Genomic DNA, 14,244 nt, shown 5'->3' with positions numbered 1-14,244 from the left:
CGACGCTGCCCGGGCCCAGGCAGCTACTTACCCAACGCTGGCCTCTCCTCCCAGGCCCACTCTCAGCCCCCAAGTCTGCTGCATCCACATTTGTGATCTTCGTTCACCCTTCACTCATCGCTTACTGGACTCCCTGGAGTCGGGCACTGCACCAGAGTGGGGACAGAGGCGGTCCCTGTCTTTAGCGAACTCCTGGGTGGTAGGGAGCGGTGTAGGGAGATGGATGTCCACAACATGGGCTAAGTGCTGTGACTGACATCCTCAGAGGGGCTATGGGAGTGACAGGAAGAAGCTGGGAAGCAGGAAGACTTCCTGGAGGGGAGGATGCTGCAGGTAGGACAAAGAGGAGTTTGTGTGGCAGGTAAGTAAAGGAAGGGGATCCAGTCTGGGGACACAATAAGTGCCAAGGCTGGGAGGCTTGAGTGAGCCTGGGGCTCACCGTCGGGTCAGCACTGCAGAGCTGTTCTACTCATGTGGGCTTGGCAAAGCTGGGGTAGAGAGGTGGGCAGGAGTTTGATGACACAGATTCTTGAGTTCCAAGCATCTGGACTTTATCTTGAAGGCCTGGAGAGTGCCTGGGGGGTCGAAGTTGGGGAAGCTCATGACTAGATCGTTTCAGAAAGCTCACCAGCTGCAGCGTGGAGGACAGACAGAGAAGGCAGCCGTGGAAGCAGGCAGTTGTTTACTGGGGAGAGAACTTGGTGGCCTGGACTAAAGAGGTGGCTGTGGGGTCAGAAAGAAGGTGATGGACTGCAGACTTTTAGGCACTAGAATGGCAGGACAAGAAGCCAGTTCAGGTGAGCGGTGGGTGTGGGGAGAGGGCCCAAGTTGACCTCAGGTTTTAACTGTGAGATCTCGCTCTCCCATGCCAGAGCCCTTGACCTTGGCCCTTCTCTGGCCTCAGTATCTGCACCTGTAAGGGCGACATCCCATATAGGTGTCATCTCTCCTCACTGCCCAAGGCTGGGCTACCTGAGTTCAAGGGACCCTCCAGGCTCCTGCTCTCTCTGTGCCCCTCTCCCCACTGGAAGTGCAGGGGGAGGAGACTCAGAGTAGCCTCTGATACCCCAGTCCAGGCAAGTTGCAAGACCTGTGCCTAGGCCCGCAGGTCCTCAGGGAGAACTGGAGACAGGGAGACCTGGCGTGTCAAGGTCCAGGAGACAAAATGGGGAACGTCCTGGCTGTGAGGGCTCTGGAGCTGCCTGGGCAGACTGCCCTCAACACAGGGGCAATTGCTCCCTGGCTCCCCAACCTGTCTGTGCCGAGACCTCTCTTCAGGTCCCCATCTCTGAGCTGTCCTTGCAGCCTTTGTTTGGAAAGACCCAATCACCACTGGGCGGGGCTCTTCCAAAGCCACGTGGGCCTGCACTCACCTCTCTCCCCCAACACACGCCTGAAGATGCTGCCTGCGGGATGGCTTCTGACAGCGACTGGCCCTGTGCTGGGAAGGGCTAAAAGGAACACAACAATCCCTTAGGCAACCAACCCTGTTAGCACCCACAGCCCCAGTGTGGGAACCAGAAATAGGCACCCCTCCATTGGAAAAATGTAGTAAACACACCCCTCAGGAGATCCAACTAGAAGAGGCAACTCTTCTGGCCTGGCTCCAGGAGACAGAAAGTCCGTTTAGGGCAGAACCTCATTCCGGGTGCACTGTGGGACGTGCAGCCTGTCTGGATTTCAGCCTCCTTTGCCTGCCCAGCCTAGAGCCCTTGTGCAGTGTACAACTTGTACTACCTTATACAGTGGATCTGAAGGCCCTGGGCCTCTGCTACTGTCAGCCGATTCCACAAGTGATGAAAATTCAGAGAGAAGTTCCATACGGTGCCACATGGGATAAAGTATAGGGGGACTGCCTGGAAGTGGCTTTGAGCTGGGCCTTCAGCGTGTGAGTGGCTTGGGCAAGGGTAGGTGGATGGATCATTGGGCGCAGATGTGTGGAGGGAGAGTGCAGGGCATGCTCAAGGACTGGGAGCCAGTGTGGCTGGTGCTAAAAGTGCCAGGAAGGGAGACTGCAAAATGGGAGTAGGAGAGGGGAAATGCTGCGCCCCAAAGAAGTCCAACTCCAGGAAGGGAGCCCGTGGGGGAGAGCACAGGCCCTGCTCCCCTCTCCAAGGGTGCCTTCACCATGGGGAAACAACCCTGGCAGGGGTTGGTGGCAGCAGCTTCCTCACCCTGTGCCCTCTGCCCCCTGTGTGGAATGCACCTCCTGGGGCTCCGCCCCACGTCCCACACCCCAGCCTGGTTCTCAAAAGCCTCTTTGTTCCACTGGGCCACGCTGTGGCCAGCCTGGATCTGATAAGGCCAGGCCTGGCAGATAGAGGCCCCACCCTGCACTCAGCGCTGCCCCAAGGCACACCCAGGCCACCTCTCACGCACACATCGCATTCGCCCCAGTGAGGCACAGACACAGGGGCCTTCACACCCAGGCTGGGGTGGGCAAGCCTCAACCTTTGGGCTGGCCCCCTGCTGCAGTCCATTTAAGACCCCCTCTGATCACATGGGGAAGCAGGATAAGGGAATTAGTATCCCCATCTCAGAGATAAACACACTAAGGCTCCAAGAGGGAAAATGACTTGCCCACAGGTATTTCTTCTACACCTAGGAGCACCAGTTGTGCTAGTCGAGCTAGTTACATTATCTTTTAAAGGGGCCCAGGCCATGGCTGAGTGGTTAGGTTCGCGTGCTCTGCTTTGGTGGCCCAGGATTTCACCTGTTCGGATCCTGGGTGCAGACATGTCACCCCTCATGAAGCCATGCTGAGGCGGTATCCCACATAGAAGGACCTACAACTAGAATATATACAACTGTGTGCTAGGGGCCTTTGGAGGGAAGAATAAAAAAAGAGGAAGATTGGCAACACATGTTAGCTCAGGACCAATCTTTAAAAAAAAAAAAAAAGACAAATTAAAAAATATTAAATCTACACTCTCTTTTAAGATCCTAACAGCCTGTGAAGTGGGGTCACTCCTAATTCCTACTTTGCAGAGAAGAAACTGAGGCCCAGAGAAGTGAAGTCACTTTCCCCAAATCACACAGTGGCAGGGTCCAGACAGCAACCCAGGTCCACTGCAGCATCAAACTGAGGGAAGTGGGAACTGTTAATTTACCATCCCAGAAGAATGGGAGGAAGGCAGTCCCAGCCTCAATCTAAAAGATCTGATGGGGCTGGGGGTGGCCAAGAAGCTGTCAGGGAAGGTGGCCCTGGAAGAATAATGTTCTACATGCCGTCAGAGGATCGCATTTTGGTGGGAGTGGCAGTGGTTAAAATATGTCCACAAATTATTTGACACTCCTCTCCCTTTGAATCTGGCCTGAGGCTAGGTCAGAAAGGCCATGTAGCTTCTGCCCGGTTCTACCCTGAGATTTCCAAGCTGGAGAGGCTATAGATAGAGATTCCCATCATGGCCTAGCTGAGCTTTCAGCCAATAGCCGGCATCAACTCTCAGCCACGTGAGTGGACCGTCTTGGCTATCTAGCCCAATGGAGCCGTCAGATGGCTGCAGCCCTGGCCAATATCTGGATGGAATTGCATGAGAGACTTCAAGCGAGAAGTGCTTGACTAAGCCCCTCCTGAATTCCTGACCCGCAAAATCATAAGCAAGATAAAATGGTTGCTTCGAACCTTGAAGTTTTGGAGTAATTTCTTACACAGCAATAGTAACCAGGACAAAGGGCAAGGAGAGACTGGGAACCTAGGAAAACACCTTCTGAGGCTTTCCAGAGACCTTTAACACAATTTTACACAAAAGCTCTTAAAAACGGAGCCTGCATGAGGCTAGAGGAAGTGTGGTGCCTCTTCATCTTCTAAGGGACGGCATGAGAAGACGCATTGACCCGGAATGAACCTGGGGCAGGTAGAGAGGGGGACAGAGGGGAGGGTTGGATGAGCACAGCACTTCACACTCGGTTGACTGAAGGAATGTTATGTATCTGCTCTGGTGGCAGGATCTCTGATGATAGCAAACTCTGGGAGGAGTGAAGAGCCTTCTAGAAGGAAGGAAGCTCAAGGATCTGGGCTAGTGGGTAGCAAGGAGCTATACATGGCCAAGTGGAAGGAATGCTATTAGCGATTTTAAAAAGTCAAATGTTAGATGTTGAAGAAAGTGCTCAAAGGTTGAGGCCAGACCTAAGAAAGGGGCTGGACATTCCTGTGGACAGTGCTGGCCAGTTTTTCTCAGAGCGCCCCCGCAAGCAGAACTTGTACGACCTCAACAAGAAGGTCCATGAAAATGAGCCAGAAGTACCCTTTTGCCCTCACAAACTTCAGATATGTCCGCATTTGACTTCTGCGCACACCTCTGAATGCCCAACTCAAGAAAGCTCAGAGGAAAGTGGCCAGGCAGATAATAGGGAATGGGTGTGGCTTGGGGGAGTGGTTGGGAGTGTAGGGGTGGAAAGGTTACTGTGAGGACAGGTTTATTGGTTTTGAACTCTTAATCCTAGAAAAGCAAAAGATGGGTATGATCAAAATCTAATAAAGAGGGAAAAATAGAAACTTACAGTGGAGAATCCTGGCAGACACCACTTTAGCCAAGTGATCAAAGTTAACATCACCAATAATACACAGTGACACCGTGTACCCTCTGATATGATGCACTAAGAAGGGCATGTTACCCCTGTGTTATGCTTCCTAAAGATGCACACTTTACTCTAATCATAAGAAACAAACCCAGATTGAGGAACATTCTACAAAATAATTGACAGGACTCTTCAAAAGAGTCAAGGTCATGAAAGGCAAAGAAAGATTCAGGAAACACCCCAGTTGGGATCCTGGATTGGATACTTAAACCAAAAAAGGACATTAGTGGACAATCTTGTGAAATATACATAAATTCTGCACTTTTCTATTAGTACTATTGTACCAAGGTTAATTTCTTAGTTTTGATAAATGTTCTATGGTTATGTAAGATGTTAACTTAAGGGGAAGCTGGGTAAAGTGTTTATGAGAACTCCCTGTACTATTTTTATGACTCTCTGTACATCTAAAATTAACTCAAAATTTTTAAAATGTAAAAAAAAAAATCTAAAAGACAGAATCTCATGGGCCAGTCAGGGGTGGGCTCCCTTATCATACATGAAGTCCAAGCCAATTTCCAAACCCAAGACAGGCCAGATGCACTGAGCCAGTGATCACGCTATGACACCTTCACTTGAGACAGGAAAATAGATTGAAAAAAGTCAGAAATGGATTAGAAAAGGGCTTGAGGAATTAGATAGGATAGAAAGTCACAGAACAGTGGTGTTCTTCATTTATTCAGATCATATAATAAGCCAGGCACTGTGCTAAGTTCTTTAAATCTTTTATCTCACTTAAACCTTACAACCTTTGGTGTAGCTGTTAAGGTGTTCTCTGTCTACAGATGAGGAGACGGGTTTTATAGGAGACAAGGAACAATATCATAGAGCTGGGAGCTGGCGGGGTTGGGATTCAAATCCAGTCTGTCTTATTCCAGAACTGGTTCTCAACCACTCCACTCCACTGTCTTCTCAGCGATGTCCCTCATTCAGTTCATACCTCAGAGTTTCTGTGCTGGGGTGGGTGGGAGAAGAGGAGATAGAAGGCAGGAAGAATGGGATGGCCTAGGATGGGCTGGTCAGCCGGAGCTGTCCATGGTGCTGGCCAGGGACGCGCGGAGCTGGCGAGCCTGCAGGAGATGGTGCAGGGAAGACAGCGGGGAGAGCTAACACAGAAGGAGCACACACAGAGTAAAGGAAAGAGCAGGTACACGTGATGACTGATCGTCCACCAATGAGGAGGAATTAGAGGGGGAGAGACTTCACGTTTTGGCTGGAAATAAATAACTGTACACAGTAGACGAGACACGGATTTGTCCTCGGGTCTGACTTACAACACTATTCAGTGTAGCTTTACTGACTGTTGAAATCTACAGCTACTTTAGTGCCAGTTCATAAATAGTCACTGACTGAGTCCTCCACTGCTGTGGCTGCTCTCTCAGTCTCCTCCCTGCACCCCGTAGGCTTCCCCATGACCCAACAACTAAAGGGTGAAGGCCTGGCACAATGTGGGCTCTCAGAAGCCCACTCTGGCTCTAAGCCCAGTTGAAGTCCATTTCCAGAGGCCATGCTCCACACCTTACCAACTGTTAAGCGCTTTGAATACTACACATTTGTTCCCATTTTACAGGTAAGGAAAGTGAGGTTCTGGAACGTTTAACAACTTGCCTGAAACTGCTCAGCCATCAAATGCTAGAATCAGGACTTGAACTCTAGTCTTATGGGATCAAACTTCTTGTCCTTTTCTCTCCATCTCCCTACTGTTGGCCTGTGTGTCTATCTAGCCTTTGGTGAGGATGATGAACAGAGGAAGAAAGTGATCTAGGGGGATCTGGGTTGGCACAGGAGAATGAGAAAACCTTATGGAGGTCCCAGGCAGAATGGAACACTTTCCTTTGAATTCTCTTGACATATGGCCATCTACCCCAAACCCCTGCCAACTGTGCCCTGGCTGCTTTCAGGCTGGAGGTGCCATCAATCTCTTAACACACTCTCCTCCACCTGCCAGCTGCTAGGGGGGAACATGGCACTCTAATGCAGAGAATGCTCCATGCCTGCCCCCACATCAAGCCCTGAACCACCCGAGTGGCCCTCTTGGCTGAAGCCTCCTATCACTCTCCACCCCTCAGGCTTAGCTTAGAGGAGTTACTCCCCTAACTTCAGAGGTCAGGAGCACCTCCTCATCTCCCTCTTCTAGATTAAGTACATCTTGGATGCAGACCTGATTTCAGGACCAACACTCAAAATGGAGTCAGAGTTTCAGGGGAAAGAAGGTAGGAGAGGGCCTTTCAAGTGCTGGAGCTGGGTTGACTTGCCATCTGGACAGCAGATCACCCTGGCATCTCCTTTTGTCTTTCTCCACCTTGGAGCAGCAAGGCAGCCTCCTTGGAGAAACAAGAGGAGGATGTGGAGAGGAGAACTTCCTGCCTCTCCAGTGTGCAGGAGAGGAGGGGACACAGAGGGCCTAGTGACTTATTTATAGGAACCTCTCATTTAGTGAGTGACCTTCCTCTGTGTGTGTGTGTGTGTGTGTGTGTGTGTTCAACTTTGCTGATCGTCTACCATGTGTTAAGTTCTTTACACATGCCTGATCACTCATTCCCTACACCAGCCTTTTGATAATTATCCCCAGGTAACAGATGAGGAAACTGAGGCTCCGAGAGGTCATGTGACTTGCCCAAGGTCACATAGCCAATAAGTAGGAGAGTCAGGATTAATCTCAGGTCTGCCTGATTTCCTGGCCCACAATCTTCTCTATTGCAGGGGGAGGCAGGGAGGTGTGGGAAAAAAGCTTAGAAAAGATATTTGTGTGTGCTGAAGCCCAAGTCACTGGCTATGCTTTATTACCCCCATCTTCAGCTTCCAACCAGGAGGATTAGAATCTGTCTTCTACCCATCGTCCTTCCTCCCTCCTCTCACGTGCTGGTCTTCATCAATTTCCTGAATCACCACTCACTCTTGTTCACAGCCTTGAACCAAACAGCACCCACCTCCATTGTCTGTCTTGGATCCACAGAACATGTTGTCACGAGGACCCAGCACCCATTATCTCCCACAGGTTCTGGGCTCCTGAAAAGGGGGACTTCCGAAGCAAGCCTGGCTTCCTCTCCCTTCCTCAGGCTCAACCCCTTGCCACGCCCCTTTCTGTGCTGTTTGTCTCCTGGGGCAAAGTCCAGCTCAGGCCTCTCCCTGGGAGTCCACGTGAGTTAAGGTCACTCACACCAGCAGAACTCAGGGAGGCGGCCAGAACTTCACAGAAGCAGAATCCACAGGACCCCTACTGAGAACCTCTTTTCATCTTCCCGAGCCCAGAATCCACCAAGAGTTGGGCATGCCCGGTCCCTGGAGAGGCATTCTCTCAGGGAAGAGGCACTGGGATCTGTGGCTCCTTGCATGAGCTCTTCCTTCTCCTTGGGGTTTTCTTGCCAGGATTCCTGAGGCCACTACCAAGTCTTGCCCCCAGAGTCACTCCTCCCTATTTCTTTTTGGCCTAAGAATGGATAAATAGGTCCCTTAGCCCCAGTTGACTTGGGCTGATCCTTTCAAAAAGAGCTTAGGGGAAAACAAACAGAAAATCATTACAGGAATGACAAAAGGCATAAAAGTCATCATGTCCAAAGTACAGGTTTCAGATGCTGAGAATGATGTTAAAACCAGTGAAAAAGCTCACTGAGTCCCACATTCTTCAGTCCCAAGAAAACTCCAGACCTAATCGTGCTGGCAGAAATTAACGGACCCCTTAGTTTCCCCTTCCCTCCAGTTCAGCCAGCCTCTGGCCACGTGGTCTCTCAGGACACTTTGTCACCAAAGGCCATCTTTCACCTTTCACAAGTAAACTCAACTTTCCCAAAATGAGAATTTATTTTCTGGGTTTGCCCCTAGACTCACAAAGGTCTCGCCCCCTAACACCCTCCATCGCTGTCCCAGAGAGGGAAACGTCTTTCATTGTCCATGAACGAACTTTGAGACTTCCAGTTTCACCCATGGAAGGAGCCTTCATCAAATGAGACCCTTCCCCCAACACACCCACACACGGACAAACGGGCTCCCCCAAATCCACATTATGTACAGCAATGCCTTCTTCACACGTTTGCCTCAGGTCCCTAAAGAGTTAGCTTTGTGTTGGGCAGGAGGAAATGCTGGAAAAAACTCCAAGGACGCATTCTCTCCCATCAGCAAAAGGAATCTATTTGCAAAGCAATATGCAGATAAGAAATAAGTACGGGCTGCTTTTACGTTAACAACTGCAATCACAGAATGAAGCTCCGGTTGAGATTCTGATCCTGTGTCACCAAAGCATGTCGGGAAGGAACAGGATCGACTCACTCAGGTGCCCAGTCCAGGTCGTCAACTAAAGTCACGATTGAGGGGACGTCACGACAAGAGACTATATGTACCATGCTAGGGGACTGGGAGACTATACATACGATGCTGCGACTGACCGAAGTCCAGTTACTACTAGCAGGTAAAGGCGGGAAATAAAAATTGAGGGTAAAGATTAAAGTTGGGCGGCGCTTTCGCCTTCTATGAATCGTGACTCCTTCGGGTTGCCGTCGTTGCCCTGGGATACCAGGGGACGCCGGCCCTGCGCGTCCTGTATCTATGGAGACGACAACATGGCGGCGGTGTGAGTTCTGAGCGTTGATCCCAGGGACCCAGGGAGCGGCGCGAGTGGCCGGGGAAGGTATCCTTCCCGGGAGACCACCCCCTCGGGAGGTGGCCAGGGGACCCCCCATGTCCTTCAGAGAGCCTCGTGGGACTGAGACTTGGGCGAGATCAATCATACCGGCGATTCTGAAGAGAAAGGAGAAACAGCTCTAAGTCTATTTTTTCTCTTCATTTTACCCATTTCTTCCTCCCTCGACTTTCCACGAGGACCTGCCACTTTTTCCATGGTCATCTTGGGAAGTTTTAGGTTGGAAATTAGGCAAATAAAGGATGCTGATGAAATATTTTTCTCAAGTCCTCGAGATTAGAAAATTGGATTAAAAAGCACCAGTTCCTTGCCCGGTGTCTTCACGATAATTCCAGAAGGGGGAGTCTTTTGGAAGAGTAGTGCAGGCTGGTGTGGGAGGTATGATTGGTAATTATAGTAACATAGGTTTGTCTAGGGCTTTTTCAAGTCCCTTATTTCAACTGATCTTCACCTCAGCTTGGTGAAATAGGCAGGGTAACTCTCATTTCACAGGCAAAGGGCCTGAGGCTCAGCGTTTTAGAGAGACGTGCCCATCTCAAACAAATCTGAGCAGCTGCTGGAAGCCAGCTTCCCTTGCTCCGGGGTCAGCGTTCCCTCCCCTGAGCCCTAAGACCTAATCTGGACCAGCTTTCTACCCCATCATCTCTCATCTCTTCTATGCACTCGCCGGGACTTTTCACATGTTGATGGGAGACTGTTTCAGGGCCCTGGGGCAGGGGCTGTCTGTAGAATCCCCTGAGGTCACGGGCAGGACTCCAGAGCCAATCAGTAACAGACAAGTAATGGGACCCTCCTCCCTGTCTCCCCAGCTTGCATTTATTTGATTCCACCTGAACGTACACTTCACAGTTGAAGGTAGGGGCCTTGTCTGTCTTGTCCGGTGCCTAACAGGAACTCAGGAAATTGTTTGTGAATGAATGAATTACTGAATGAGTGGATCTAAGATAGTCCCCTTCAGAAGCTTTGGAGATGTTGCCAATTAGGAAAAACGGAATCAACAGAATCTTTTGCTCTAGATGGATGTGGGGAAGGGACGGGAGAGTGCGTGGTGGACATGTGTAAATTTCTAAAGAGTGACCATAAAATTGTTTGCTAAAGCATAATGTGTTATAATAAGGCGCTGACTCCAAAATTTGAAAAGAGTTCATTTTAAGCCAAATAAAAGGCAATTCGCATCTAATCCTAAACTGCTGTAAGGACTAAAATACATGTGAAGGCCTTACAACACTGCCTGGCCCATGATAAGTTCGCGGTAAACGTCAGTAGAAATTACTTATTTTTGAGATTGTTATTCGGTGGAGAAGGGTACTGAGTAGTCTGAAAAATATACGTATGTTCAAAAAGGTATTGATGCTGTCCAATATGGTAGCCACCCCTGGGTGTCTGCTAAAGGAAGAGAGGATTTGAGGAGATGGAGCCAGAGTCAGTTTGGGACATTGGTGTGTCCCCCTAGGGCAGGGCCAGGCACCCTTTTGAGCATTTGGTGAAAGCTGTGGATGCTCTCCCTGGAAAAGAGTACATATCCATACACATGACATTTTGCATATAATTTGCCTATAACATTTGCATATATATTTGCATATGATTTTCAGCTGCAGTCCGTCCATGGATCCCTCTGCTTTAGAGGGTGATTCATTTGTTCTTGGATTGAGTCATTATTTCAGTGAATGTTTCCTTTAAACCTCAACTATACATTGCATACAGTTAGAGGAAACCCAGAAGACTAAGAGCCCTCCAGTCTCATTTGCCTCTTCTTCGCCCCTTATTCTTCTTCTCACAGAAGGCAAGACATGTTCAGAGGAAACAAATAGAGAGTAAAAGCCAGATAGAGGTAATGCATATGCTTCAGTAGCACTCACTGGGGGCCTGGTGAGAAATGCCAAGTGTGGCTGTGGAGGGCCTGGCCGCATGGGCCTTGTCCCCAAGTCCCTCCTCTAAGTGCCTTTCCTGAATGCTGAGTCTCTAGGCTCCTGAGCAAAGCCGTGGATCTTGTATCCAGGCTTGTTCCTCATGGTGCCACCTCATACCTGTTGCCAGAACTCCGAAGCAGGCACTCCTCCGTGATAATGATGGCCATGGAGAGTCTACTCCATCAGCCTCTCTTCTTCATGTCCCTCCTGTCTCCCCTCTGGTCTCTTCCCAGCTCCAAACTGGCAGGAACTCCTGGTAGCCAGAGGAGTACTCCCCTTGGAGTTGTGTTCCAGGTGCCCGATGCTCTTCCAGGCAGCCCCAAGCCCCCTCAAGAGGACTAGGGGCAGCGGGGACTATACCATGAACTCTGGATCATGCCAAAGTACCAGCACGATAGCCGTTCCTACCATTGTTGGCAGCAGTGTGGCCATGAGTGCCTGCAGCAGCACCGTCAGTGTCCGGGTGAGGATGTGTCCAGGGTGGTGGAACAGGGTGCAGCAGGGTCAGGGTGAGGGGTGGGTGGCAGGGCAGGTGGGTAGAAATCTGAGAGGACCGGACTCTCCTGTCTACACCCCAGCACTAAACCCTGCATAGATAGAGCACCAAGCTGACCAGAGCGGTGGTAGCAGTGGTGGTGACCGAGGTGGGAGGAGAACTCAAGGGCGGTGTGAGTCGGAGACTAATGGAGTGGCCGGGAGTTCTCTCTTCCTTCAGAAGCTCTTCTGACCTTGACCACTAGGACTTTATGTTTGACCAATGCATGGTTGTTGCTTCCTTTTTGCAGCCCTGGGGGTTCTCTCTCAGTGGCTCTGCAGGGCTTGCGGGGGGTGGGGGGGGTGGTGCCTGACTGTCTGGGGTGTGATTGTGGGGTACGACTTTGTGTTTGGTGCAGCGCATGTCTGTGTTGTGTGAAGATCCTCATGTCTCCTTAGAGGCGAGGGTGGTTGCATTCGCCTCCCTGTGGACCGTCTCACCCTTCCATCCGTGCCATTTCGGGCCTCTTTGCTCTCAGATTCACGCACGGCCCTTCCCTGCTCTGCTGTCAGCTGGCAGGAGATTGGAAGGTGGGAGGAAGGGAGGAGCCGGGGTATTTCTCTGTCTCCTTCTTTGCTTTTGACAGTGTTTCTGTCAGCAGCTGCATCTCCCGGTGCCTCCAATCTCCACCAGACAGGCCTCTGGGCTCTGAGAACCCTCATCTCCCCTAACCTAGATGTGGTGGCAGCTATTTGATGTTTCTAAGTTTGGGGTTACTTCACTCTCCCCTGGTTGTGCATTAAATTCCTTGTTGAAAACCCAGAATGGCTTCTGTTTTCCTGGTTGGACCTGACTGATGCACCAACTGATATTTATAATAAATTACCTGGCTCACCCATGTCACCCTTTCTCCATAAGCAAATCAAATACTATGTTGGCCATCTGACACTGTAAATATTGAAACTGAGAGTGTGAGCTCAGAGGGAGAAGGGATTTGTCAGCCTTGTTCACTATTGTAGTCCTGGCACCTTGCACGGTGTCTGGCACATAATAGGTAGTCCACAAATATTTGTTGAACAGCTGAATATGGCCTTATGTTATATAACAATATAAAAGTGATAGTTGGTCAAAAATAAAATAAAATGGCAGTGAGTTGAGCATTCACAGCAATGACTGTGGTAGGAAGAGCCACCTGGTTCCTCCTCCTGTGTTCACCTTGCTGCCCCAGGGATCTCCATCCACCCCCTCTCCTCAGATAGAGAACAGTTAGGGATCAGCCCACAAAAGGATGTTCCATTATAGCCGGGAAGCATTGGTACATTGCACTTCCAGCATCATCAGGAGCAGTGCCTAGAATGGCCCCAAAGTCAGGGCATGAGGTGGGGTTGGTTGTAGGTGAATTGGCTCCTTCCTCTGCTCCACCAGCCAGATGAGGGATGGGAGACCAAATGGCGGCGTATCCATGTATCTGGAAAAGCACCTGGGATAGAGTGCTCCAGCTGGGGGGTGTTATGTAGTGAAGGGATAGGACAAAGAGGAAAAGGAGGAGGAGGCAGCCCCTGAGGGGAGTGGTCCCTGAGGGTGCACTGAGGAGCAGAGCAGGCCGGCTAAGATTGCTAAGTGTGCCAGATGGAATGGCCAGATGGGGTGGCCCAGGGAAGGCTTCAGGGGCAGGGTCGCAGGAAATTTAGTTGGAAAACCATTCCAGTGAATGGTTTTTGGAAGAGGTAATGTCCAACTCCAGAGCCTGCCTGCTCCTCACCTTCTCTCTCCAGGCCGTCCCCCAGGGGCGATGGGTGGTGTAATTCCTTACTTTCTGGAGGTGGGGAGACCTTTGTCCCCTCGCTAATGCGTTCTTTCTTCTCCCCCTTCTCCCTGCCAACTGAGCAGCCCACCAGTGACATGGACACTCAGATATGTTTCCCAAAGAAGCAGGACAAAGTGAGGAAGAGGGTCGTCTGGGGCATTGAGGTGGCTGAGGAGCTGGAGTGGAAAGGCTGGGAGCTTGGGAAGGAGACCACCAAGAACCTGGTTCTGAAAAATCTATCCTTGCAAATCCAGAAGATGAAGTACAGGTACCAGTATGAAGGGTGAGAGACCCAGCCCCTGAGCCCTTGAGCCCCCAAAGCAGGCACTCTTTAAAAAAAAAGGACTTTTAAAATGGAGTATAAAACCAGAAGAGTGTATAAGACATGTATGGTTTGGATAATTATTGAAAGTGGAACCCATGTGACCAGATTAAATAATGGAAAAATTAGAATGTCTGAAGCTCACCTTCTCCCGTTATGCGCCCCTCCCCTATTGCAACACCTTCCCTACCCATAAAGGTCACTACTATCCTGACTTTCATGATAATGATGTCCTTGCTTTTCTCAATTGGATTGACCACCTATGTTAGCACCTCTAAATGACATAGTTTAATTTTACCTTCTTACGAACTTTATATAAGTGGAATAATATGGTATACGTTTGTCATTCTTTTATTTTGCTCAATTATGTTTGTAAGACTCATCCGTGTGCAGCTATAGTTCATCCTTTTTCACTGCAGTATAATATTCCAACATATGCTTGTATTATAATGTACTCATTCATTCTTCTGTTGAGGGATGTTTGGGTTGTTTCCAGTTTGGGACTGTTATCAACCA

The 14,244-nt window shown here is 50.0% G+C and overlaps 1 protein-coding gene across 8 annotated transcripts in view; it reads left to right on the top strand.

Annotated features, from left to right (window-relative positions):
* The first annotated feature begins 9,093 nt into the window (after nt 1-9,093).
* CFAP65 (cilia and flagella associated protein 65) overlaps nt 9,094-14,244 on the top strand; it is a 34,069-nt gene continuing 28,918 nt past the window's right edge. For 3 of the 8 annotated variants that reach the window (XR_011439494.1, XR_011439492.1, XM_070269270.1), the window contains exons 1-5: nt 9,109-9,202; nt 10,024-10,069; nt 10,995-11,045; nt 11,358-11,587; nt 13,490-13,674. Coding sequence is in view for 5 of the 8 variants with exons in the window: in XM_070269270.1 (XP_070125371.1) it covers nt 11,426-11,587; nt 13,490-13,674 (347 nt within the window). In the remaining 3 variants the exon portion in view is untranslated. Of the gene's footprint in view, nt 9,203-10,023; nt 10,070-10,994; nt 11,046-11,357; nt 11,588-13,489; nt 13,675-14,244 lie in introns of all 8 variants that reach the window. The other 5 variants (XR_011439493.1, XM_023642356.2, XM_070269272.1 and 2 more) reach the window with 4 other exon arrangements.

Source organism: Equus caballus, chromosome 6 (genome assembly GCF_041296265.1).
Source record: "Equus caballus isolate H_3958 breed thoroughbred chromosome 6, TB-T2T, whole genome shotgun sequence".
Classification (NCBI taxonomy): Eukaryota; Metazoa; Chordata; class Mammalia; order Perissodactyla; family Equidae; genus Equus; species Equus caballus.
This window is presented reverse-complemented; position numbering and strand designations above follow the sequence as displayed.